Here is a 26,821-nt window from a genome sequence, read left to right as displayed (position 1 = left end):
GCAATGCATAAGGGGCACTACTACTGGGGGCACTGTATAGGGGGGACTACTACTGGGGGCACTGCATAGGGGGGACTACTACTGGCGGCACTTCCTGAAATTATGGGGAGAGGGGGGCACCAGTCCATTACCTTGCCGGGGGCGTTCGGATCTCTAGATACACCACTGCCTGCAATAACCTGAATTTTAGCTGTGGTGTAAAAGGGGTATAACTTGTACGCTTGCCATCCAAGCACTAACTTGTTCGTTGGTAATTACTGTATTAAGATGTTTAATTTACTTAAGCTTTAATGCAATTTTACGGGAGGATGTATTATTTAGCTATTTAGCTTGCGTCCGTGCTCATTTCAGGTTTTGCTAATTTGCAGACCCCTACGGAAAACTTTTTATTACTCCCCCCCCCCCCATCAAGTGCATTTAAGCTGTGGTATTGCCAGCCATTGGCACTGTAAGTGAATAAGCCCTGTAGGAAATAATACTCTAATGACAAATTCTCTTTAGCCTGTATGTATAAAGCCTCATTTGTAACTTTATATTTTTTTATGTTTTTAATTATTCCCTATTTTCCCACCCTCCTTTGTTTGCAAAATATCAGCGCAGTCACATGAGATAATACGATAAGTGAGTAATTGCATGCTGTAGAGGAAAGCAGATAAGAGGAAAGGGCAGCGATAGGAGACCACAGGGGGGCGGGTCACCTACTGGGTCCAAATCATCATCTGCTAAAGCAAAGTAACCCAGCATCCACGCCCACAATCCTATTATGACGTCACGGCGTCCTGTCCTGGTCACGCCCCACGACTGCCCGTCGCCCGCCGCTTGGCCAATCAGATTCCCCCAGCTCGCTCTGACAGAGAGTCACCGGGCCTGCGCTACCCGGCCGCCCCTGATTGGCTATATTAACGATGGGACTCTCGGGGTAACCAATGGACAGCGGACACGGCGGAAGGTGACTGTGTAGCTCTGAGTCGGTGAGGCAGCGAGAAGAAGCAGACACCACACAGCGCACACCGAGCCGCGGAGGGACGTCACCGGGAGAAGAAGGATGGCCGGGACTCTGCTGGGTAAGCTCGGGGCCCACTCCAGTCCTCACTGAGCTGCATCAGTATGTAGCTCATGTGTCACATTGTACAGCCATGCTCTGTGTATCATCTATATCTGTCTGTACCCAACTGCAGGCAGCCTCATACACACAGGGGGTTCCCATAGTGCTATAGTTACATTAATAGTCCATGCACGTCTATATGTGATATAATCTATATCAGTCTATATACACCTACTGCAGGCCGGGTGCTCATATATACATAGAGGGGTTCCCATATTGCTGTAGTTACATTATATGCACCTCTTGTGTCTCATACATCCATAGTCCATGTATGTCTGAGTGATCATCTATGTACACTTACTACAGGCTGGGTGCTCAAATACAGGGTTGCTGTAGTTACATTATATTCTACATTGTTGCAGTGCATGTCATTTGCTCCCCCTCAGTTGTTGTTAGAGCCATGCTGCAGTATAGTCTACTATACCCTCTACATAGTGCTGTGACACCGTCCTCCCCGTAGTTTGCTGTGACACCGTCCTCCCCGTAGTTTGCTGTGACACCGTCCTCCCCTTGGTACACCCGTAGTTTGCTGTGACTCCGTCCTCCCCGTGGTACACCCGTAGTTTCCATCCAGCCTTACCAGCTGTGAATACTTCAGGCAGCCCTGACCATGGCAATCCCCCTGTCACAGCGATTGTGTGTGTGTGTGTGTGTGTGTGTGTGTGTGTGTGTGTGTGTGTGTGTGTGTGTGTGTGTGTGTGTGTGTGTGTGTGTGTGTGTGTGTGTGTGTGTGTGTGTGTGTGTGTTCTTGTGCTTACATTCCGCTGGTCAGTCTGCTGCACCTTCTAATGACCTCCTGTCTTCTCATGAGACCTACATATCAGTAGATTCTCTTGAAGTCCTGCTACACAACAAGATTCTTCCCATTAAGTGCTGAGCATTGATCTTCTGTAGTCGTAGTGTTTGGTGTAGTAAATTTTGCATGAATGGTATCTTGACATGTAACTTTCTAAACATCATAGTTAGCCCTCCTGTACACACTCTCCAGTGACTACCTACAGCTTAGAGTCACAGGCTCTGTCTTCTCCAGGCTGGAAGAACTTCCACCATTGGTGCACGTGGAATTTCTTCTACAGTCCTACACCAGTTAATGTTTACTCCCGGGTATGCCAGGTGTTCCACTTCCAAGTGATATAACCTGTAGATTGTGCACCATTGCAGTCTTGTGCTTTATAGTCTCTGTGATGCCTTCTATGTTAGTATCTATCTGTACTGCGCCTCTAGTTCTTACGGTTAGTTTTGTTTTCTATGTGTAACTTCTTTTTTTTTTTTTTTTTTTTTTTGTATTTTGTCTCCTTGCAGGTGCAGTGATTAGCTCACTGTTTCTTGCAGTGAAATGTATGTACTCTGCCAGTGATGACGTTGTCACGTTAACCCCCTCTAATTTCAACAGAGAAGTTATCCAGAGTGACAGCTTATGGCTTGTGGAGTTCTATGCTCCATGGTGAGTGCTATATACAGTCCTGTTTCTGTGGCCATAAGGGCCTGTAATGTACAGTATGTATTTAATAACAGACAGAAAAAGAGGACCTCATTCAGAGTCGGTCGTAAGGGAAAAGGGGCCGGATATGCAAATGAAGCGCTCGCAAGTTGCGTCGTTAAGATGGGATCGTTAGCTGGACGAGCGAGGGGAGGATACGGCCGTAAGACTAAAACCATGCCACCTTCTAGTTCACAATACACATCATCTCCGGGCATATAAGAATTAATCGAGACCATCGGGAACCATCGGAGCTGGTCGTAGACCTTAAGGTTGACCATACCCTCTCTTAAGCACTACGATCATGTCAGTGTAAAATCCTCCCATGTCACATGTGCCATGACACTACTTAGTTAATTATGCACTCCCATAAAACGCTGTTTGCATAGTCAGGCACGCCTGCGTTCGGATCTCCACTCCCCCGTTCACAAGCACCTTCCCCTGTTACCACCCACAAACGCCTCATCCTGTCACTCAAACTAACGACCTGGCCAAGTTGAAGGAGAGAAAAATTTCCGACCGCAACAGCTAGTTTGCACACGCGCATTGTGAAACTTACGCATGCGCTGTTTTGTGAACATCGCTGGGTACGACTGAGCAGCCGCTTACTCTGAATGAGCTCCAGAGTCCCGACAATAAATTAATCATGGACAGAGGTGCTATACTTAACTGCATTTGTCCTATTTGCAAAGGATTGAAATTTAGTTTTGGGACTATTTCTTGGCTTATAAATATCATGCATACCAACAGCATTCTCTACTTGTATAGGTTACAATCCTTATACTGCTCTGTATGTACTCTGCACAGTGTGGTGGACGATGTAAACAGACAGGTTTTTGAGGCTAGTAGATCTATAGATCTAACACTATCAGGGGAAGTACTTTGAATTTCTTATTATTGGTTGACACATCTGATTTTTGTAGGACCAACATAACCGTGAATAAAAGGGATTCTCGCTGTATTGTCACTTACGTACAAGCGCAGAAACTTGTTTATTTTTTTTCATGGCTAAATGACTAGAAAACTAAGGAGTAAGTGGACATATGAAATGTGATGGAACCACAGAAAATAAATTAAATTGACTTATATTGATTTAAAATACAATTGAGACTTGGGAAGCATCTACCAGGTAAACTGTACAATAATAACGACAATTATGTGTGTAAAAGTTGCGGCTCTCTCGCAGGACTGAGTGTGATGTTTTCTTTAGGTGCGGACACTGTAAGAAACTGACTCCTGACTGGAAGAAAGCAGCCACTGCCTTGACGGTAAATATAAATTTACAACCAAGGAGGTTATCTGCAAGATTGAACAAGTTTCCAAATGGACCTTTCTCCATACAAAGAGTGTAAATCACATGTAGGAATATGTAATTTTTTATTTTATTTTTTTTCACCTTTTTTTAATTATTTGTTTGTAAATTAGCAAACCACCATTATTTGCGTCTCCCAGCGCTGCTTCATATGATGAAAGCATATAGCCAATATCAGTGTGGTTCCAATTCTTAACTGACAAGGTTAATAAATAAGCTTTATCTTAAAAAAAAAAAAAAAAAAATGTAGAACCGAGCAAATTCCAGGAGGGGCAGCTGGCGAGTCCTCCCGGCCATGCGCTGCTATAGCAGAAAAATCTATATTTTCAATTTAACCAACACCTGATAAAACTGAAGTGTATTCTGGTTGTGGAGATAAAAAAATACTACTCGTCAGAAGGCGTTTAAGAGCCTCTCAAACCACTTCTGGTTCTTTCAGACAGGCAAAAAACCCGGCATTTGCATGCCAGGTTTTTTGCCATTATCTGTCTTGTACCCCTTTCACACTGAAAATGAAATTACCTGGTAATTCACTTTTACCGGGTAATTTACCAAACAAACCGGGTTTTTTTTTTTTTTTTCTTCCTGTGTGAAAGGTTCATCCCAGGACATAATTCCCAGGTCTTCCACCCTGCAAAAAACCAGGGTCGAACACCTGGGCATTATATCCCGGGATGACCCTTTCACACAGGAAAAAAACCCTGGCTGTTTAGCAAATTACCGGGTAAAAGTGAATTACCCGGTAATTTAATTTTCACTTTGAAAGGAGTAGAACTGATTCATCTGCTATATTTCGGGTCTCTAGTATTGTGTAAACATTGTTCAGTGCTGCCGTTCACAAAGATGTAATATTCTTTAAGAAAATCCTCTTTGCTTGGCACCAATATGAGCTTAATGTTTTGAACTATGTGTAGGATGTGGTTGACACAGATGTTTTATGTTGGTGATAGGGAATTGTGAAGCTGGGAGCTGTTGATTGTGATGCACACCCGTCTATGAGTTCTCAGTATGGTGTGCGCGGCTTCCCCACCATCAAAGTGTTTGGCGCTAATAAGAACAAGCCAGAAGAATATACAGGTAAATGGGGTTTTTGTTTGGTGGTATATTATGTTGACTATTAGAATTCTGACAGCATAATGTCAGCATTCACTGTCGCCAGTTTTAATGTCGACAATGGGATTTTACATGTAAAACCAACTCTGAGACTAACCCCAATTGCTGCCTAACCCTAAAATTATGTTGACTTTCAGTGATGAAATTATGACTACATTCCCTGCCAAGCAACTTTCTCTATAATGTTACTAACCAAAATGAATAGCTTTATATCTGCACCTTTTTATGTTTTACTATCTGAAGTACCCAGCGTTGGGCTGAAGTACCCAGCGGGTTTAAATCTTAAAGTTATTAAGTTATCAATGAGTTGGATGTAACTGTCAACATTTTAAAAATAATTAGCAGCTTAGCCGCAGTTCAAACACACCTATGAGGGAAGTTCTGCCCGGCGCACACAGTCGTCAGGTCCGACCTGGACCCCATCCACTCCCATTAGGCATCCCTGACCAATTTCCACCCCTCTGAAGTTTTCATCCAAATCCTTCCAGTGGAAGGCCCCAAACAGGCTCCCCGGGTCAAAGTTCTGCTCAGCGTACACAAACGGGTGGTCCGACCGGGACCCTAACCCCCTTAAAACCTGGCCAGGATTTAACGGAACCACCACACGTTGCTTTCATCCCAATCTGTGCAGGGGTGTCCAAATGCATCACCAGACATTCAGACGGACAAACCAATGAGTTTTCTATAGGATTCAGTTTCTACAGAAATAAAATCTAAATCGTTGGCAGAAAGTCATAATGAAATTATACTTTTAGTAATTAATGGTGGTCTTATGTTAAAAGCGTAATAAAAACAATATACATATTTATTCCACACAAACTATTACTGAACTCATCGTGTGGCTCTATGGTCATGTCTCTCCATAACACTCCAGCTGATTAACAAGAACACGCACATATATTGTCTTGCAGCGCAATAGCTTGTGAACTTTATTTTTTTACCGAAGAGTCCAATGAATAAACTTCTATGGTTGCTGTCTATGTATTCCTGTGCATATAATTACACTGAAAACTCCTGATTTAACGTCTTGTTCAGATCACTCATCTGAGCTACAGATCTGAAATATGTTGTCCACTTGAAGTCTGTATCGTCAATAAGTCTTGGCCACCTTTTTATAAGTGGAAATCTTGCAAGTAGCCTGTCCCCTTTCTTACTTTCCAATGCATTAATAGGTGTCACTCCACTGCACTGTTAGGAACCATGATTCAATTTGGATCTGATGTACAAGTAGGCTGAGGGTCCAGATAAGGGAGGCAAGGGTGGTAATTGTTTAAGATTTGCACTCTTCACCCTAAAATAGGAGAAAAAGGGGTTCCAGTAAGATTAAATCACCAGGTATTCTAATAACTGTACAATGTTCTCTATCGCCGTGCCCACCATGGGCAAACTGTAATGGGGTGAGAGTTTAGCAGTAATCTCACTATTGCAATAGTCAAGTTTTATCAAAATGGGAAAACATGATCTGGATGAGCGTTTAAATCGTGAGATTTTTTTTTTTTTGGTCTGAAAAACATACGAGTTTGCCTGTTTTCTGACTCTTACATTGGACAAGTTTGAAAAGTGTGAGTTTACTGCTAAACCTTTCTAAACTCTCACCCTATTACATTTGGCCCCATATGCTGGTTTGTGTATGCGTTGAAGTAAGTCGGCCCCTGATATTTTCACCAAGCTGAAGTTACTGGTACATCCCATGTTTTGCAATGATGTGCTCTTGTTTATACGCGTCACTGAGCACATGTGTGAGCACACAATTCTGGGTGATATTTGAAAGTGTCATTAAAAAAAAGGGCATAATATGAAGAAGAAAAAAAGATACTCCAATAATAAAACACAGTGGGGCTGATTCTGCGAAGATCGCAATACAGCGTACGCATGCAGTTTTACTATGCATTTATGCTAATCCTTAGCAACTCCATAAGGACGCCAACTTCACTTACACATCCTTTAATGTTTAGCAAGACTGCGAAAACATCGGTACCATCGCAGCTTCACGCACAGTTAAGACATGTCAGACCTTCAGCGCACGCTACGAGGCTTTGGCTTGCATATCGTAGCGCAGTGGCTAATTTATGCACACCCGTGCAACGCCGTTGAAAAGCACCACCCCAAACGGCACTTCATATCCATCACTTTGCGATAGGTTTGCGTAGTCGCTGCGCAAGCAGTCCCGATTGCAATGACTGGTTCGCACACTGCGATGCATGCGCAGTACGCAACAATCGGACGATTGCATGCATATAGGCACCTGCGTTCCTTGCTGAATTAGGCCCAGTAGCTGCACTCCAAAATATTACCCTATAGCGAGACATGGGGCTATTTAGAGGGACATAATAAAAGATGGCAATTCACAGCGGGACCTCAGTGTGATAGTCCAGGCAAAATGATAGCAGAATGGTTTTAAAATGCTGGTGCACACTGTGGTAAGGGAGCGCTATACCCATATTGGTATGTAATCTATACATATTCATATACCCCTATACAGGAGGCAGAACGAGTGAGAGCATAGTGGATTCTGCAATAAATGCGCTCCGGTCAATGGCGAAGGACAGGCTGAGCGGAAAGGGAGGTGGATATGATTCTGGAAAACAGGTAGGTATCAAAGCCAATCTTTGTGCATAGCCCTGCTTGTTTTGTAGAGTGAGCTGCAGAGGTAGCGTATGGTAATGGCTAGATAACCACTGCTGGCCTGAACAGAATAGGGGGGATTAATGCTGGGAAATGTGAGCGCAGTTACAATGACCGGTCTTCTCTTCCAAAAATATCACCAATGGCATTCTTAAGAGTACAGCCGCCAAAAATAACTTACTGCATGTACGATGTGAAGTCCCATTGTATCTTGTCTATTTATGTAGCCTACCTGTACAAAGAGCTTTATATCTGAAATAAATACATAGTTTAACAACTTTAAATATATCGTTCAAAGCTGCCGATGATTTCCGGAAAGTAATATACCCCAAAGTCTCATAGCTTTTTCCACTCTGTCCATCTTAAAAGATGTATAGTTGTTTAAACAGAAAACAAAAAAACTAGATTATGCTGCAATAAAGGAGTCTCCTTTTATTTTTTGTATTAAAAATGGCCTATAAACCGGCACCTGTCTACAGTATATTGACATTACAACTAGCATTGTTCCCTTCTGTTATGCCTGACTGGACATTGCATTTAGTCTGTTAGAGAGTGATGAAATTAGAAAGTGAAAATGTACTAATACATGGACTATTTATGGTGCTACTTTAGTGGTGTAACAAATATGTTTTGCTTTTCTGAAATGCTGACATCAGCATAGAGCATTTTGTAGAGTGGTGTTTCAGTCCTTGTCTCTTGCTCCTTTTCTATGCTGGGGGTATGATGATGCAGAAACAGTATTTGCAGGGACAACAAAAAGGAACCTTCAATCGGCAATATGCACAGCAGCAGCAGCCCCACCAACAACAACCATGGCAAACTCGGCCTCCACTGGCACACCAACCAAGGTATCAACCTCAATAACGGCCTCCGTGGGTACAGCAACCAAGGTCATGTCAACAATCCGCCCGTGAAGCCTCAGTATCGAGCGCAATGCGAGCAGCCGAGCCTTTCCACTGTTTTAATTGTTCAAATGATCCCTTGAGCTGAAAGTTTCTATGTGTTGATTGGGATCCTCTTTAAATCCAGGGCAGTCTTGCCCATGTTGTACAGTCTGCTCTCTGAATGACGAAAGCAGAAGCAAGTCTCCGCTGTGCACTGGATGAAGTTGTGCTCTGCAGAGCGGATTGGGGTACGATCATGCTCCTTTTCGTTACTTGAAGATTACTTAGTTTTATTACGGGCCATGTGGCCCTATTCATCTGCAATTACTGCTGTCTTTTTACTAACTCTGATATTTAGATAACATAAATCTTCCTTTGAATGCAGTCTGATACAGTTGTAGAGTTCTTGTGTAACTAGATCATAGATGGAATAGCAGAAAGTTTGGACAAGCACACCATGAGAATACTGGTTGTGGGAGAGCCTGTAACACAAACTCCATGTAAATGAATGATGTGAGGGTACTGGATACACACACCGCTAGAAAACTTTATTTTGGAACAACGCAATGTTTCTGTGATACTTTGACCTTTTCTCATTGCCCCAGTCTGCCCATACACATAGTAGGTCTTCCTTCCTTGGCTTACTGTCCCGTGTAACTCCCCTTCCTACTTTCCTGCCTTTGGACAGGAGAGATGGCAAATACTTTAAACGTGATATTTAATGTGAATACATCCATACACTGACATCCTAAAGTATTGCTTTAAGAAAATGTACCCTTAAATGCAATAAGGGGCATAAAAAAAATGAGTTCCAGTACTAATCTAGTGGAACAATGAAACATGTTGGATGTAACATGGTTTCATGTAACAAACTGTGGCTTTGCTGTTGGGAGAGCCTCCTCCTTCCATGGTATAACCGTACCTGGTTACCGGCTTTGCTCCGATCACCTGCTCACACCATGACACTGGTATATGCCCTCCGCAACATAACGACATGGGTCATTGCTTCCAGCAACGCCTGCAAACTGCTAACCCCTTACTACCAACGTTCTGATGACCTCCGTCTCTGTCCACTTCCGAAATGGGGATGGGGGTTGTGCAGGAGATGAAGACTGACTAACATCCAAGCACTCTGTCTGCAAAGAATGAAAAGGAAAAAAAAAAGTTTTTTTTATTTCCTTATAATAAATACAATCTTAAGATCTTCCTCTCCTCCTATGAAGTAGCCATACCAGACTATTCAGAGTTACAATTCTGACCAATAGCTATTCTCCCTTCTCACCATTCCTCGCACTGTGTCTGATGACCCAAAATTCAAGTGCCATTTGCATTCACAGAAAAAAACAATATGCATGTATATGGAAAGTTAGGATACGTGCAGTTCGGCAGCAGTTGCTCATGCACTCAGAGTACACCAAGCCTACATCACGTTTACAGCCATTTGTTTTCTTTGCAAAGTATGCATTCACTATTAGGCATCCATTAAAACTGCAGATGCTTCTCTGACATCAGAAACCATTCCCTGTCTTGTGTAAGGGGGATAAAAAAAAAAAAAATGGCTTAAACACGCACACAAGCCCAATACATGACCGAGTGCCGATGAAACCAACAAGCCGTGTCAGCACTGCATTAACAAACACACAAAGTGCTGACGTCTGCCACCGTCTTCCAGTTTCTGCACTTCCCCCTTTACCACCTGCAAATAATAGGACTTTCTTAGGCAAATATATCTGTGGCTCAACCCTTGGTGACCTTGCCCTGTGTTGGAACACCTCTTCCTCACTAGGTTCCGCCACTGTAGGTGGGCAAAATTGACAGAATCGCGCACACCCCCATAGGTTCACTTATGTCCGCATTCTTTGCATGTGCAGAGGGAACTCTCACAAGGTACTCTCTGCAAGCTGATGTAATGCTCGCTCTCCATCAGACCTTATTCTTTGGAATATCCAAGAACAACTAAGAAGACCCCTTTGAACCTTCTACATGGTGCTTAGCATATAGTGGTTAGGGAGTAATGACTGAAGGCTATAATGTGTCACTGCTCATGCTGACCTTTCCTGCTTTGTCTGCCCAGCAGATGGAGATAATAGAAAAATACACTGACCAGCCCTATCCTGACCTTCCACTTCTGTAAGCGGTAAATTTTACTAAAGTGAGAGTTTTTAGAAGTGGAGATGTTGCCCATAGCAACCAATCAGATTCTAGCCATTATCTTCTAGATGATGCTAGTTAAATGTTAAGTAAAATCTGGTTGCTATGTGCAACATCTCCACTTCTGAAAACTCTCACCTTAGACTAAGACTCTGGAGTGTTTTCTTTCCCTTTCATTTCAAAAGACCTATTTGGCAATGTTGGTGCCTATATTGGACAAAGCTCAAATAGCAGGGCAAGCGTACTTCTATTTACTATTTTATATTTTATTTAGTCTGTTTTAACCATATTAAAATCCAATGTACGGAGATTTGGTCTTCGGATTCTGCGCCAGAGAGTTGTGCTGTTGGAAAGCTAATCTCACCCCACCCCCAACCGCTGTTTGGAGGTGACTGCTGCTGTTTTAGCTTGACTTGGAAATGGCTACTCCACTTGCAGAGTTTAATATCTAATACACAATGACTGTACACCCTTGTATTACTCCCGCTGCTGCTGTCTGTGGAGATGCCTGATCTACTGCTCTAATCGCTAAGATTTGTCGGGTTCACACAATTCCTGCTGCTTTTTGTGGGTTCTGCAGCCGCCGTTCAATGGATCTCTGGATCAATTATTTGTTGATTGTAAGAATGCAATCAGAGAAACAAATAAACCTTTTCAGTGACATCATTTTGAATACACTACGCTGTATAAAACATCTTGCAGTGTTCTCCCCAGGCTGTTTTTGGCGGGTGCACCACCCGGCAAGAATCAGCCTACCACCCGGCACTTCGGGAGCCTGCAAGTGGGGACAGTATCTGGGAGCTGTATAAAAAGGACCAGATCTTACAGACTTTGCAGTTTGTTGATAATCAGACGACTGGGCCTCTAATAATAAGAGGAGAATTAATATATAAAATGTTATTTCAAATCATTATAAGGTCCGGGTTTAAAACATTTTATTAATGCGAAGGCCCCCACCCGGCTACTACTTGATGCCACCCGGCTGGAAAAATTTTCTAGGGGGAATACTATCTTGGATATTAGCAGTGGTTGATGAAGCGTTAATTCCCTTAAATGCATAGATGGGAGGATTAATTCAAGTATTTATGATGTGATGTCCTCCAGGCAGAGCACTACTTTCTGGTTTAGCTTAGGGGTATATAGCGCAAACTGACCATTGTAAGCTATATAAAGTGGTTTGCTTCTATGGACATTTTACCCCAGACAACATAAGGAAACCCGCTGTTGACATGATTCCATGGAACCTGCCTAACCTGGCCTTGTAACTAGACTTTGGTACATGATCCTCTCACCCATACATTGAAACCCAGAAGTTGCGGGGGATCCCTGGTGACACTATTGTGTATGCAGTATATCCTGAACTGGCTGCCAGGCCAGTCCTTTATCTGAATCCCAAGGATCTGTTGCTTTTACCACCATACCTCCCGTCTGCATAATTCCTTAGGATGTGTTTCTCCAACCCATGCTAGCAGCCACGATGTTACATACATGGTTCTTGGAACACGTCGAACGGATAATATCTCCTTTTAATCCTGGTACTTGATGGCTGCAAATTGTGCCGCTTAGAAATGTTTGGTGTCAGCCATGTGTCATGGATTAACAACACCATACTCTTATTATATTTGTATGATACTTTGTACATGAAGTATATCAATTTATGCGGCAGCTTGGACCCAATAACAGGGCGGAATTATTCGCACTTTACCTGTTACTTGTGGAACCACTTCTCTTGATTTAAAAACCAAATAAAAAAAAAATAACCCTTGTCCAAATAGATCAAGATTCAAATGGCATAATACAGATCAAATATACATATTTCCTATAAGACATAGGGTGTTCTGTATTGCACACTTATGCCGTACTAGCTGAAGTACCCGACGTTGCCCAGGTTTAAATCTTAAAGTGATTAAGTTGGGCATCCCAGACCAATTGCCCCCTCTCTGAAGTTTTAATCCAAATCCATCCAGTGGAAGGCCCAGAACAGGCACCCCGGGTTATAGTTCTGCCCAGCGAGCACCAACGGGAGGTCTGACCGGGACTCTAACCCCCCCCTAAAACCTAGCCAGGATCGAACTGGACCACCTCGCATCGGTTTCATCCCAATCGGTGCAGGGGTGTCCGAATGCATAACCAGACAGACAAACAAACTGACCAATGGATTTTATATATAAGCTAGAAGCTGTAGAAATGTGATGAAGATAGGCGATAATGTTTGATCAAAGAGTAGTGATCCGGAATGATCTTCCACTGTCTGTATGTTTACTGTAAAGCTGCATGCATGAAATGTATTAAGCTGGATGTGCACGTGTTGACTTCATTCCAGAAATAAATACATTAATATTTTTATCTTATGTCATTTTGGTTTGTTACAGTGTTGTACAGTCAGGGACCTATAATATTGTTACAGGATCATGTACAATAGGTCGTGAAAGGAACTTTCTGGACTTTATAAAATGATCTAACCTAGTAAATAGACAAAGTATTCCAATATTTCTACTGTGAGGTGCACTATATTTAATGAAAGTTCATCTTGGCTTTTTGCATAAGAAAAAGTACAAGTCCTATCCTTTCCTAAACCCTCTGGACACTCCCATCCAGCATTTTTATCATGCTGGGCTAAGTAAAGAGAGATGGACTATATTCCAGGCTAATGACACAAGTGAACTTTTTTTTTTTTTTTCTGTTGAGAAATGTGATGTTTGCGTCACTGTGATCAACATTTGTACCCAGTTAACCTTGCAGCGGGTGAGCTGAAGACACTGGTCTTGGGCGCGTGTGGGTAGTCTAAGGTCACGGAGAGATCTCTTTGTTGTTTATTCATGTCCCATATTTTATGCTAGCTGTCGCCCACGGTGAAATCGCTTCTGTCAACTTTTTTATTTGAGTTGGTCTCGTTTGTATTGCTTGGCATATGAACCCTGTCGTGGGAGTGGCCGCCCATGTGACCAGCAGACTGGTGGTAACAGCACCGTCACCATGTCTCACACCAATGTCACTGGGTGCCCTGTGCACACTATGTAGCCTATCCTATTCACGTGACCGCAGGCCCAAAGCACCTCTCTCCATACCGGCCACGCTCATGGGGCCACACCTATCTCTTGCATTGATGAGGTCAATACATTTTGTTGATCTTGCTCAGCTTGACCATGACGGGTCTAGATGAAACACAGTGCAGGTTATATCTAGGTGTTTCCACTAACAAAAAATGATGCGCTTCAATCTGTTCTGCAGATTTTGAGCCAACTTGGGACAAACAGACGCCCAACATTCTTATAATACTAGTATAGATAATATTGTGAGTACCTGTAAGCTAGAAATGTTTCCCTATTTACTAGAACTATTTATTTATTTTTTCAATTCTTGTTCAGCAGAGAAGCAGCGGTGGTGGCAGCGGTGGTGGCACGGGTGGTGGTGGCAGCGGTGGAAGTAAAAAGGACGTTGTTGAACTAACTGATGACAATTTTGACAAACAAGTAATAAACGGTGACGATGTATGGCTTGTGGAGTTCTACGCTCCGTGGTGCGGGCACTGTAAGAAGTAAGTGCCCACTTATACTCCCCTACCCGCATGACGATGATTTAAGTAACAGTAACTGCTAAGTAAGTTTTTGTTAATCCTAGGGGAAAATGTTACAATGGCATCATAAAAAATAAAATAGATCTATCTGATATATAAAAGATCTTGCTTCCCACTGCAAGGCATGGCCATGTTTATAGCCGATCTTTCTTCCCACTGCAAGGCATGGCCACGTTTATAGCATAGCTTACTTCCCACTGCAAGGCATGGCCACGTTTATAGCATAGCTTGCTCCCCACTGCAAGGCATGGCCACGTGTATAGCATAGCTTGCTCCCCACTGCAGGGCATGGCCACGTGTATAGCATAGCTTGCTCCCCACTGCAGGGCATGGCCACGTGTATAGCATAGCTTGCTCCCCACTGCAAGGCATGGCCATGCTTACTGTCCCAAGGAGGAATGTGGTGAACCTGATATCTGCTAATCTTCATTTTGAATTCATATTTTTTAGGGATCTTGTTTGTTTGTAGATCAGTCAGCCGTATTGCTGATGCCCAGGAGTAGAACTAGTATGCACTGGTTTTGCAAAGCCAACGATGATCCACTGCTTTGACCAGTGGATTATAGAGGGCAATAGAAATTTGTGCTAAATCAGGCTTGTTTAGCACTAATTACTATTGTCCTTTTTGAAGTCGGCAAAAGCCATCAATCGGCGGCCTTGAAAATCGAACGCACAGTCAGTCTACCTCCTAGTGTTTGGTAGAGCAAGGACTTCCCTGCCCTTCCCAGCACCATTCATTTTCCATATTTATTATTATTATTGCCTTTTGAAGATGCATTTATCTCCTGGCACAGTGAGTATTTAGTGCCAGGCCTCATGGGTAGTGATGCTGGGTGGGGAATGCATTTAGGGCTTGTGGAACTCTGTTTTGGCTGCAGGCACCAATGCATTCCTTTTTTATTTTTTATTTTATTTTAACCAATGTCTTATAAAATTGCTTTATAGACGACTTATAAGATTGCTTTATAGACGACATTACTTGTTTTTCCTCCTGGCGTCGAATTATGTTAAACCTATTTTCAACTTTTTTTTTTCACCCAAAATGGTCTGAGATGGTGAAACATTTTTGCCTGTTTCACACTATCCGATTATCGTGGATGCGATTTCGGCACTTATCGCACCTAATTGAAGACGGCCCTTAATGTTGATCTGACACTCAAAAGGGCCACGTAAAGTTGTCCATGATAAAGTCTCCATTTAGGTCAACTCCATCCACGTTAAGTGTCTGTCCCTGTGCTTTATTTATTGTCATGCCAAAGCAGACTCTTACCGGGAATTGGATTAGTTTGAAATTAAAGAATCGTTCGTCACATAAATGTAATAGGACCAGTAAGAAAAAAGGGGGAAAACTGAATTCATATCAGTAAACGGGACTTACATCAATTTTTCTGGAGAAACTGCATAATACTTATCAATTTCTACATGGTATAAAATAAAGTCCATCGTTGTGATTTATATCTTTAGCTGTTTAGGCAGCGTAAGCCAAGAAAGTGCTCGGACATCCGTTGTATTGACTTGCTTCACCAAAATAGTTACCGCTCAGCTCCATTTGTCATACAGTAATGTATCATACACCTAAACCTTCACAAATGCTCTATAGAATAGTGACAACTGCATCAAATCTGTCCAGTTTAGCCCAGACACACCTCAGACACCTACCTGGGACTTTATTTTATACTATGTATAGATAAATGACAAGGAAAGTAAAAGCGGTTCGGCATTGTATTTTGTAGGTAAAATGTACTGCCCATAGCATGACAGAAGTGATGATACCTATGAGCAGAACAAACCTGTCCTGTAATAGTGATGTGTAGTAATATTTGATAGATGCACTTGTGCTGTCTGGTAACCAATTGTCCTCTGTACTAACTTCCATCATAGCTTGGAGCCTGAGTGGGCAGCTGCTGCCAGTGAAGTTAATGATCAAACCAAAGGGCGAGTTAAGTTGGGTGCAGTTGATGCAACTGTCCACCAAGGGCTGGCTACCCGTTATGGGGTGAGTATTACTAAAACTGAGCAGCTGTCAGTGAGGGAATGTTATAGCGTGTGCAGGCATCGGCATGATCTTGGCGAGTGTGCCCAATATTTATTTTCATTAACACAACGCTTTCATGTTTGTCTCTTTGTATAAATCTAGATCAGAGGCTTCCCCACGATAAAAATTTTCCGGAGGGGAGAGGAGCCCGTGGATTATGACGGTGGCCGGACAAGGGCCGACATTGTGGCTCGTGCTCTTGACTTGTTCTCCGATAATGCGGCAGCCCCCGAGATCCTGGAGGTCGGTGTTTTCTCTTCCCAAAGTTTTTTATGAGTGTGCTCAGTTATATTTGAGGGTTATTGATATTAATATTAATCTTTGTGGGTGTTTTTAGGGCTGCATTATTTTCTAGTAAGAAGTTGAGGGATATTAAATATCCCCCCCCCCCCCCCCCCCCCCGTAATTAAAAGATTAGTAAATATGAGCCCCTTGTTCTGTTATCTGCTGACAACCCACCACCTGCTCGATGGATAGATAAGCACTACCTGGATTATATTTATACAGTAATGTAAACGGAGTAGTAGCTAGTCGCACTTTACCACTGCTATTTGTACCTCTTGTGTTAGCTGACACCCAGAACCGGATGGGAATCTGCTATTAAATAAAAAGGTATTTTTTAAATGAACTTTGTATATAGCGACAGCAGTGCTTATATGTGATAGATTTTTATATAACAGTATAAAATGAATCAATAGATATACAGTGTCCTAATATAACAAATACAGTTAAGAAATATTAATAGTGTCAGTGCAATTAATAGATTATGGGGCATATCCAATAAACCCCGCCGCAAATTATCGGACAAAAGTCCCGCGATGCGGGGATTAGCTATTCAATTAAATGGCTTTTTCCCCCCGCTCCATCTGTACAGGATCCCCGCGCGAGAACACAATGATTCCGCGAGAATTATGGAATCAGTGTGTTATACCCGCTCGCGCGAGGCCGAATAGGACGGCCTCACGCACATTTTACCTCGCACCTACATGAGGTGTAAAGCAAAGTCCGACAGCGGGGGTCTCTGGGACACCCGCGCGTGGAATCCCCGCTAATTGAATCCCGACCAGCGCGATAATTAGCGGCAAATTGGATATGCCCCAAAGTAAAATTCTAAATATTCCAAAATAAATGCTACACCTGTGAGTGTGTTTTACCTTTAAAAATGTTCTCTAATGAATAAATGTATAAAAACTTGGGAAATGTAACCAATAATAATAAAGTGTCAGTGGAAATAATGCTATGAAGCATACACCTCTGTGTATGTAGTAAACCTGATGACGTGTCGTCTTTATAAATTAGAGAGAAGTGCTGTGTATAAATACAAAATGTTACCAATATTTATTAAGCTAATCAAAACAATTTATAAAAGGAGAGAACATAAAAACATACATATAACAAGAAATCAGTGTTTAAAAGAGGGATTTCATAGTAAACATAATAGACATTTCTAGTGCAAAGTGCCGAATGCTTATCTCGTTTATAAGTCTTTTGGGTAAGTTCATATGAGGCAGGTATGGAGCTTCCCAACGCGTTTCGTCCGTTCCACAGACTTCCTCAAGGGTAATGTGGCTTCACAGACCAATTGTTTGTTTTATTTACCATCACTTGTTTTACATTTTAGTGGGAAAGAAATACACAAATGACTACATTTTGCCACGTTGTTACCTTTTTTGTTCCCCGCCCCAAACCCCCCCCCACTAATTATTGTATGCCGGTTATTTTGCCCAGATGCTGAATGAGGACATTGTGCAGAAGACGTGTGATGAGCACCAGCTGTGTATAGTGTCTGTACTCCCTCACATCCTCGATACAGGTGATGATCAACAGCGGATCCTATGTTCTGTATCTGTTGCTTTTAGGCCACGGATAGTGGTTTGTAATAATTAAAATAATTAAATTCACATGCTGTGACTTTTTAATAATTTACTTAAAATAAACATATTTAAATAAATGTGGACATTTAACACTGTCTCTGTGAGGAGGCTCAAACTGCATGTATAGAACTTGTCTATTTTGATATATAGGGCCAAATGTAATAGGGTGAGAGTTTAGAAAATGTGAGAGTTTAGCAGTAAACTCTCACATTGGTTGAGTTTTATCTTCAAAATGGGAAAACATCTGAATGAGATTTTAAATCGTGAGAGTTTTTTAAGTCTAAAAAAACATGCAAGTTCGCTCTGTTACTTTGTTTTTGGACTTCATTACATTGGCAAAGTTTAAAAAGTGTCAGACTCTCACTTTTCTAAACTCTCACCCTATTACATTTGGCCCATAGTGTTTGTAGCCCCCTCTGTAGACATCACAGCCTTTTAGCCTTTACCTGCTGTGCTGTGTGTTTGTGAATGTAGGTTACCAGTGATGCACAAACAGTGGAAGAGGCAACTTCTAGTGATGCCGCTGCTGCCTAGTGAGTTTAGTTAGGTTGCACTTTCAAGACTGTCTTCAGTCTTTGGGCCGAATTCCATTAGCCGTGAAAAGCCGAGCCGCAATGTTTTTGCCTCCTTCGCCTGTTTTTAGGTGGTAGTTTTTTCCCTGCGTGCTTTCGCTTATCTCCGTATTCAATTCCAAAAGACACAAAGTCAAACAGGAGAAATTGTTGAAAAGTGAAACTGCCGAAAAGTCCCTAAGATTTTGGGGAAATTGGTCTGTACCCCAGAAAAAGTTGCACTAACATTAGAAATCAATATAGAAGTGTCCTGATAGCCCTAATAAAAGTGTCAGAATTGCCTGTTCTATGCTTATATGCATAAGTGCTGAAAAATTATAGGATTTTTTTGGGGGGGCAGAAATAAGTACCAAGGTTAAATTTGGGGTACATGAAAATGGGTACTAGCATATTTTGAAGTCTGTAAAGTGAAGATTTAATAAATCTGAAAAAAATACACCACCTGCAGCCTCGTGCAATTCCAAAAACACCTGTTCCATCCATATAGCTACCAAAGTACCAGGCCCCCCACGGTTTTTCCCATCACTTTTTTTTTTTTTTTTTTCATTTCCGACCCAAAAATGACATGTCATTTTTGGGGTCTGCTCCATAAATTTGTAAAGGGGTGTTTTTTTAATTTTTTTTTTTGGACTGATTACTCTGGATCAAATCCCCACATTTGCACCCCAGAATAGAGATTTTGCACTTCCAATTCGCCTGCCTATACATAGAGAACTTTTCTCCTGGTTTTTTTTTTTTTACCACTTAGGCGAAAACTCCTGCAATTGAATATGGAGATAAGTTAAAAACAGGCGAAAAGTCCAAATTGGCAAAAACTTTTCTCCAAATGGCAGTTTTCGCGGCTAATTGAATATGGTCTTTTGTGCCCAAACCAAACATTAAACTGGGATACAAATATATTTCTTACTCTGTTTACTGCAGCTTTTAGTTTTTTTTGCCCTGTGAATTCGTCCTATGGCTTGCAGTGCTCCAAATGTCCTGTGACGACCCTCTATGACTGCCCTGTCACTTTCAGTGCTTCAATTGTCCTATCACTTTATTGCAGGTGCTGCTGGGAGGAACTCCTATCTGGAAGTCATGCTGAAGATGGCTGACCGATACAAGAAAAAGATGTGGGGGTAAGTGTGGCTACTACAAACATTCACACACAGGGCCTCATTCAGAGGCGGTTGTAGGATGCAAGCGGTCACTCAGAAACAGGGCGGCCGCTTGCATTCTGAACGGCCGCCTCCATGTCGGTCATTAGGCTGTGGGTTAACACCCACAGCTCTAACGACCGCTAAGGGAGATGGTCGCGATGGTCAAGACCATCGCGACCATCGGGGCTTACGACGAGACCCTAGGGTAGGGTCTCGTCAACCTTAAGCCCCAGGGAGCTTCCTGCTGTGTTTCAGCAGGAAGCTCCCCACTGACATCACTAATGATGTCAGTGGGGCCGCCCCCAAACGGCTAGCGTTCCGGCGGGAACGCCTCCGTTTGGGCAGGCATGCCCCCTGCCCGCACACGGCAAACGGAGCGAGCTGTCAATCTACATCGACAGCTCACTCCGTCTGCTTCGAGCCCGCTAACGACTGATCACCCCGTCGTTAGCGGGGGCTCGCGCATGCGCACGACGGAGCTGTCTCCGTCGTGCGCTTGCCCAGTGGACCAACATCAAGTCGGTTGCGAGCGCTCAGCGCTCGCGACCGACTCTCAATAAGGTCCACAGTGCCTTGCAAAGGTATTCACCCCCCCTTTGCATTTTTCATGTTTTGTTTCCTCACAACCTGGAATTAAAATAGATTGTGTGAAGGTGTGCATCATTTCATTCACAGAACATGCCTACAACTGTGAAGTTGTGTTTTTTTAATATTGTGAATCAAACAACATTTAGGACAACATAACAGAAAACTTCAGCGTGCCTAACTGTTCACCTCTCTAAAGTCAGTACTTTTTCGAGCCACCTTTTGTGGCAATTACAGCTGCAAGTCGCTTTGGATAAGTCTCTATGAGCTTGCCACATCTTGCCGCTGGGATTTTTGCCCATTCTTCAAAGCAAAACTGCTCCAGCTCCATCATGTTGGATGGTTTCCGCTTGTGAACAGCAATCTTCCAGTCTGACCACAGATTCTCAATTGGATTGAGATCTGGGCTTTGACTAGGCCATTCCAACACATGTAAATGTTTCCCCTTAAACCACTCGAGTGTTGCTTTAGCAGTATGCTTCGTGCCATTGTCCTGCTGGAAGTCTCAAATCACAGGCAGACTGCAACAGGTTTTGCTCAAGAATATCCCTGTATTTAGCACCATCCATCTTTCCCTCGACTCTAATCAGTTTCCCAGTCCCTGCTGCTGAAAAACATCCCCACAGCATGATGCTGCCACCACCTTGTTTCACTGTGTGGATGGTGTTCTTGGGGTGATGGGATGTGTTGGGTTTGCGCCAGACATAGCGTTTTCCTTGGTGGTCGAAAAGTTAAATTTTAGTCTCATCTGACCAGAGCACCTTCCTCCATACATTTGGGCAGTCGCCCACATGCCTTTTGGCAAACTAAAATCGTGTCTTCTGGCGACTCTTCCATAAAGCCCAGCTCTATGTAGTGTACGGCTTATGGTGGTCACATGCACAGATACACCAGTCTCTGCTGTGGAACTCTGCAGCTCCTTCAGGGTTACCTTTGGTCTCTGTGCTGCCTCTCTGATTAATGCCCTCCTTGCCCGGTCTGTGAGTTTTGTTGGGCGGCCCTCTCTTGGCAGGTTTGTTGTGGTACCATGTTCTTTCCATTTGATGATGATGGATTTGATGGTACTCCGGGGGATCATCAAAGATTTGGATATTTTTTTCTTTTATAACCCATCCCAGAATTGTACTTCTAAACAACTTTGTCCCTGACTTGTTGGGAGAGCTCCTTGGTCTTCATGATGTGATGCCTCTTGCTTAGTGGTGTTGCAGCCTCTGGGGCCTCTCAGAAAAGGTGTGTTTATACTGACAGATCATGTGACACTTAGATTTCACACAGGTGAACTACATTTCACTAATTATGTGACTTCTGAAGGTAATTGGTTGCACCAGAACTTTTGAGGGGCTTCATAGCAAAGGGGGTGATTACATATGCACATGCCAATTTTCAGAATTTTATTTATAAAGATTCTTTTTTTATATATATTTTTTTTTTACTCATTTCACTTCACCAAATTAGACTATTTTGTGCAGATCCATCACATAAAATTCAGATAAAAAAAAAAAAAATAAATTACAGGTTGTAATGTAACAAAAAAGGTAAAAAGCCAAGAGAGGCGAATACTTTTGCAAGGCACTGTATGTACATGTAAAAATTGCAGGTACTTATGAAACTTCATATTACTGGGGTTTTCTTCTATACTGCAGACTGACAGCAATGTTCTAGACACATTCTTTCCCAAACCATAAATGGATGAACACAAAGAACATTTCCACCCATTGATTACACCTATGCCATACTTTATACAGTTACAAAGTTTCATAGTTGCATACAAATGTATTCAATCCTGCCCTGATGTCAGATTTTCTACATACATAAATACATTCATACCTTGTGCATATTATGTAAAGGCACACATCCACTAGACTGTTAAATTGAATGATATCGTTATCGTTCAATAATCGTTTGCACATCGTTAAAAAAAAAAAAAGTCTAAAACGACCCGCGATGCGCGCTCCCGCTGGTCGTTTAGACATCTATCATCGGGCAAATATGATGTACAACCTGATGATAACGTCAGGTTCCGCATGTTTGCAGATGATTGATGTGCTGCACTGAACGATTGGTGGGTCAGTGTAGGCATAGTACAGACTGACAAATGACTGCACGATTACAATGTCGTAATCGTGCAGTTGTTTTCATGTCTTTTAGTGGATATGTGCCTTAATGTCTTTTCCTAGTGGTACAGTTTGTTTATTACGTTTAGTTAAACATAACACTGGTTAGGAAGCACTGGCAGGGCTGCTGTTCTATCACTGTATATTCTGTTCCAGGTGGCTGTGGACAGAGGCTGGGGCACAGTTGGATCTGGAGACCTCTCTGGGGATCGGCGGCTTTGGTTACCCAGCGATGGCAGCTGTTAATGCCAGGAAAATGAAGTTTGCACTTCTGAAAGGCTCCTTCAGCGAGCAGGGAATCAATGAGTTCTTGCGGTAAGGATTTATTGTGTACAGTAGAGTTATCACCTTCATAAGCTTTGTTTTCTGTACTGACATCATTTGCTATATGGGGTATTCCTCCGTCTTCTAAAAATCTGTAATTTTATTTTACGACCATAAAGCCTGTTTGCCTTTTACTGTAACCAGGAATAGGGTAAATGATGTACCCAGGACTGATAACTTTATAACGAGAGGAAACTCTCAGGGGGAGATGTACTAAGCCTTGGAGAGGGATATTGTGGACGGAGATAAAGTACCAACCAATCGGCTACTGTCATTTTTCAAACACAGACTGTAACTTGACAGTTGGGAGCTAATTGGTTTGTAATTCATCTCTCCCCAAGGCTTAGTACATCTCCCCCTCTATATCCCTGACAAAATACGTTTTAAATAAAGTATTTTTGCAGTGCACATGGTTATCCCTAATGTAGTGCAAAACCGACTGGCACACGCTGACCGAATATGATGTGCTAGTTACTAAGAGCAGCCTGTCCTGGTGCTCTGTCTATGAAGCTGAGGAATAAATTGGTCTAATATATTTTTTTTTTCTTGAGGAACTAGTACTTAGTGTGTCTTCTTGCTGCACTTTGCATTCTGCTCTATTATACATGTGAAGCAGAGAAGATCTTTGTAGATGTTGCTGTATGGTGACGTCTTCCCTGCTGCAATTATATTCTCTATGTGGGTGTCTGTAACTACCTCTTCATGTAAAATCCTGCCAGTACGTTCACAGCCTAAAAGCTTCTTTGTTACATTTTTTTCTTTTTTCTGTAAATCCTGACTGTTTCTAAGGACACGGTAACACACTTTTTACTGTATTAGTGAGAGTAAAACACCTTTTATTAACTTTCTAACTAGTCCGATAAGGGAAGACAAGCTTTTTGATTGAAGAATGGAAGCGGCTTCTCGTCAGATATATTAAAAAGTGTTTTGTTTTTTTTTTGTTTTTTTTTTGTTTTTAGTGAAAGTGTTTCAAATAGCCAATTAGCAGCATTTGATGCCACCAATTTATTCATGAATATACAGATGCGTCCTTGCTCACCTAGCCTCAGTACGCCATGCAATGCTGTGCAAAAGAGTAGGACTTTATGTTCTAGGTAGCACTATGACCAACACCGTCTTCTAATTCTCTCCTACTATTGTAAATTTCAGGGAGCTCTCATTCGGCCGAGGCTCTACATCACCTGTTGGTGGCGGCGCGATTCCCAAGATTAACACCGTTGAAGCCTGGGACGGCAAAGATGGAGAGGTAAGATGTTGCCGCTGTTAATACTGTGCAATTACACTGCTGTGCATTCTACATCAGTAGTGACCTATTAGATCAAACTTCCCTTCGTAACGGTGAATGATGGATCACTGAGTCTTGTTCATGCCAAGGTTGGGCATTTAGCATTGATTTGTGTAGCACCAGTGTTGAAGAGCAATGAGTATCTGGGCACACTAATTACACCCGCAGACTGAGGCCAGCTGCTATTTTTCCTCTGCTAATCCACACTGACTCTCTGCTTCTCCTGCAGCTCCCAGCTGAGGACGACATTGACCTCAGTGATGTAGAACTTGATGACTTTGAGAAGGACGAACTGTGATGTGCAAGTATATACCTCCCTGTTGTATTGTTACATCCCTCTTCTTGGAGGAACTTTTGCAGCTGGTGGACTTCTACCCATACGGAATAATGGGTGGTTCTAGTCACGAATTCATTTTAATCTTAAGAAATCAACGTGCACTTGAAGAGAAGGATTTTCAATGATACCAATGAACGGTTCCTCTCGGGAGAACACTGAAAAATTCTATGAATTGTTGTAACAGTGAGTTTCATTGTATGCGGTTTAGATTTTGTGGGCGTCTGATGGTTGGTTTGGTTTTTTTAACGGGTTGGGAGGGCTTTTTTTGGGAATTAAGCATCTTGAAGGAGTTGTTGTCAATGCCCTTTTGGCTTTTATGGCCGTTCAGAAAGAGTCTCCTAAATGTTTCCTTGGCTGACACTGCAATGTTTATTTTGTTTAACGTATTTTCCTTCGCAAATTGATCGGCTTGACTCAATTTATGAATAAAATATTTTTTGACATTTTGTGTCCCCTTTTTCTAATTATTTATGCACGAATTCATTTTGATCTTAAGAAATCAACGTGCACTTGAAGAGAAGGATTTTCCATGATACCAATGAACGGTTCCTCTCGGGAGAACACTGAAACATTCTATGAATTGTTATGAAATTCTATGAATTTAATTCTTAAGATTAAAATGATTCTACCCACAAATCTTTTTATGCCTACCTAGTTTTATATAGGTGAATTTGCAGATTTGGTTTGGTGGCTATTTTTAAACTCCCTTATCACCTACAATCTTGTGCTTTTGTACATATTGTGTTTTGCACCAATGGTCCTAAAATGCCCTGCATGATGTATGAAGCAGTAAAAAGAGTTGGGAAGTTAGAACCGCTTCTACTATTTATTTTATAGACTGTACTCGATCAGTGCTACAGATGTGTCCTTATACATCTAGCCTACTTGCTCGTTTAAAACAGAGCGTATTTTCATGCAAATTTTTTCCTTAAACTTTGTGTCATTCACAAAGTCTTGCGAATAGGACGCACAGGGAGCTTCTGCTGATTAAAATGATATGCGGCATGCCTGTGTTCTGTGTGCGGGTGTATCTGCATACTGCTGACACTGTAACGTAGCATTTCGCATACAGATAGTCGCACACAGAATATAGGCATGCCGCATATCATTTTAATCGGCCTGTGCTTCCTATTCGCACCACTTTGTGGAATACGACAGATTTTAAGGGGAAATACGCTCTGCGCTACCGAGTTGCACGGCGCTTACTCGTTATGGTTTAACGCGACTTGTAAAGCACAGAGGGTGGATGTATATGGACACCTTTCCAAACTCTCCCTGTTAGAAAAAGCATCAATGTGTTTTTACACCGTTCTTGTTCCTTGACAGCTCGATCAGTGTTTTCACATGTAGTCCATACAATGCATTCTTCTGACGCTGGAGGAAGGAGTCCTCCTTACCTCCATACATCTACAACAGATGGCCAAAACGTTGATCACAATCTACCAGTATCTCGCAACCAACTTAACCTATGGTCTCCTTAATAACCTGCTGACAGCTATTGGGGCCGCAAAAGCCCAATTCCCAGTAGCGCAGCATGCGGATGACTTCACACGTGCTTTGAGGAGCCTACCACGCAGCAGACCCAGACTGAATCAGTCTGATTCAGGCAGCAGTCAGTTCACTGGTCACAGAGCGGGATTGAAGGTAAGTTAAGTGTTGTATGGAGGGAGAGGGGAGGATGCTGGCCATGTAATGTCACTGGGGGAAAGGAGATAATGCCGGCAGTGTGATAGCACTGGGGGAGAGCAGATAATGCCGGCCATGTAATGCCACAGCGGGAGAGGAGATAATGCTGGCGGTGTGATGGCACTGGGGGAGAGCAGATAATGCCGGCCATGTATTGCCACAGCGGGAGAGGAGATAATGCCGGCAGTGTGATGGCACTGGGGGAGAGGAGACAATGCCAGCAGTGTGATGCCAGTGAAGCAGAGAGGATGATGCCGGCAGTGTGGTGGCACTGAAGCAGAGAGGATGATGCCAGCAGTGTGATGGCACTGGGGGAGAGGAAATAATGCCAGCAGTGTGATGGTACTGGGGGAGAGGAGATAATGCCGGCAGTGTGATGGTACTGGGGGAGAGGAGATAATGCTGGTAATGTGATGTCACTGAAGCAGAGAGGATGATGCCAGCAGTGTGATGTCACTGGGGGAGAATAGAATGCTGATAGTGTGACTTCAATGGAGTGATAGGTGATGCTGGTAGTGTGACATTACTGGGGAGAGGGATGTTGCCAGTAGTATGATGTCATTAGGGGAGAGCAGATAATACTGGCAGTGTGATGTCACTGGTGAGCAGGATTTTGCTGGCAG

At 42.6% G+C, this 26,821-nt stretch overlaps 1 protein-coding gene across 2 annotated transcripts; it reads left to right on the top strand.

Annotated features, from left to right (window-relative positions):
• The first annotated feature begins 855 nt into the window (after positions 1-855).
• PDIA6 (protein disulfide isomerase family A member 6) lies at positions 856-24,958 on the top strand. Of its 2 annotated transcripts, none has more exons than XM_088444602.1 (13): positions 856-1,064; positions 2,408-2,549; positions 3,796-3,853; positions 4,848-4,974; positions 7,493-7,599; positions 14,042-14,208; positions 16,129-16,243; positions 16,385-16,525; positions 18,011-18,095; positions 19,774-19,846; positions 22,723-22,881; positions 24,040-24,136; positions 24,405-24,958. In XM_088444602.1, exons 1-13 carry the CDS (start codon positions 1,046-1,048, stop codon positions 24,471-24,473), a joined length of 1,359 nt encoding a protein of 452 aa, XP_088300728.1. In that variant the 5' UTR covers positions 856-1,045; the 3' UTR covers positions 24,474-24,958. The 2 variants fall into 2 exon arrangements, with proteins under 2 accessions (XP_088300728.1, XP_088300727.1); XM_088444601.1 differs by having other exon boundaries at positions 14,039-14,208.
• Positions 24,959-26,821: the final 1,863 nt, after the last annotated feature.

This window comes from Taudactylus pleione, unplaced genomic scaffold (assembly GCF_031769625.1).
Source record: "Taudactylus pleione unplaced genomic scaffold, aTauple2 ptg000367l, whole genome shotgun sequence".
NCBI lineage: Eukaryota > Metazoa > Chordata > Amphibia > Anura > Myobatrachidae > Taudactylus > Taudactylus pleione.
The sequence above is the reverse complement of the archived record's forward strand: the minus strand, read 5'-3'. Positions and strand labels throughout refer to the sequence as shown.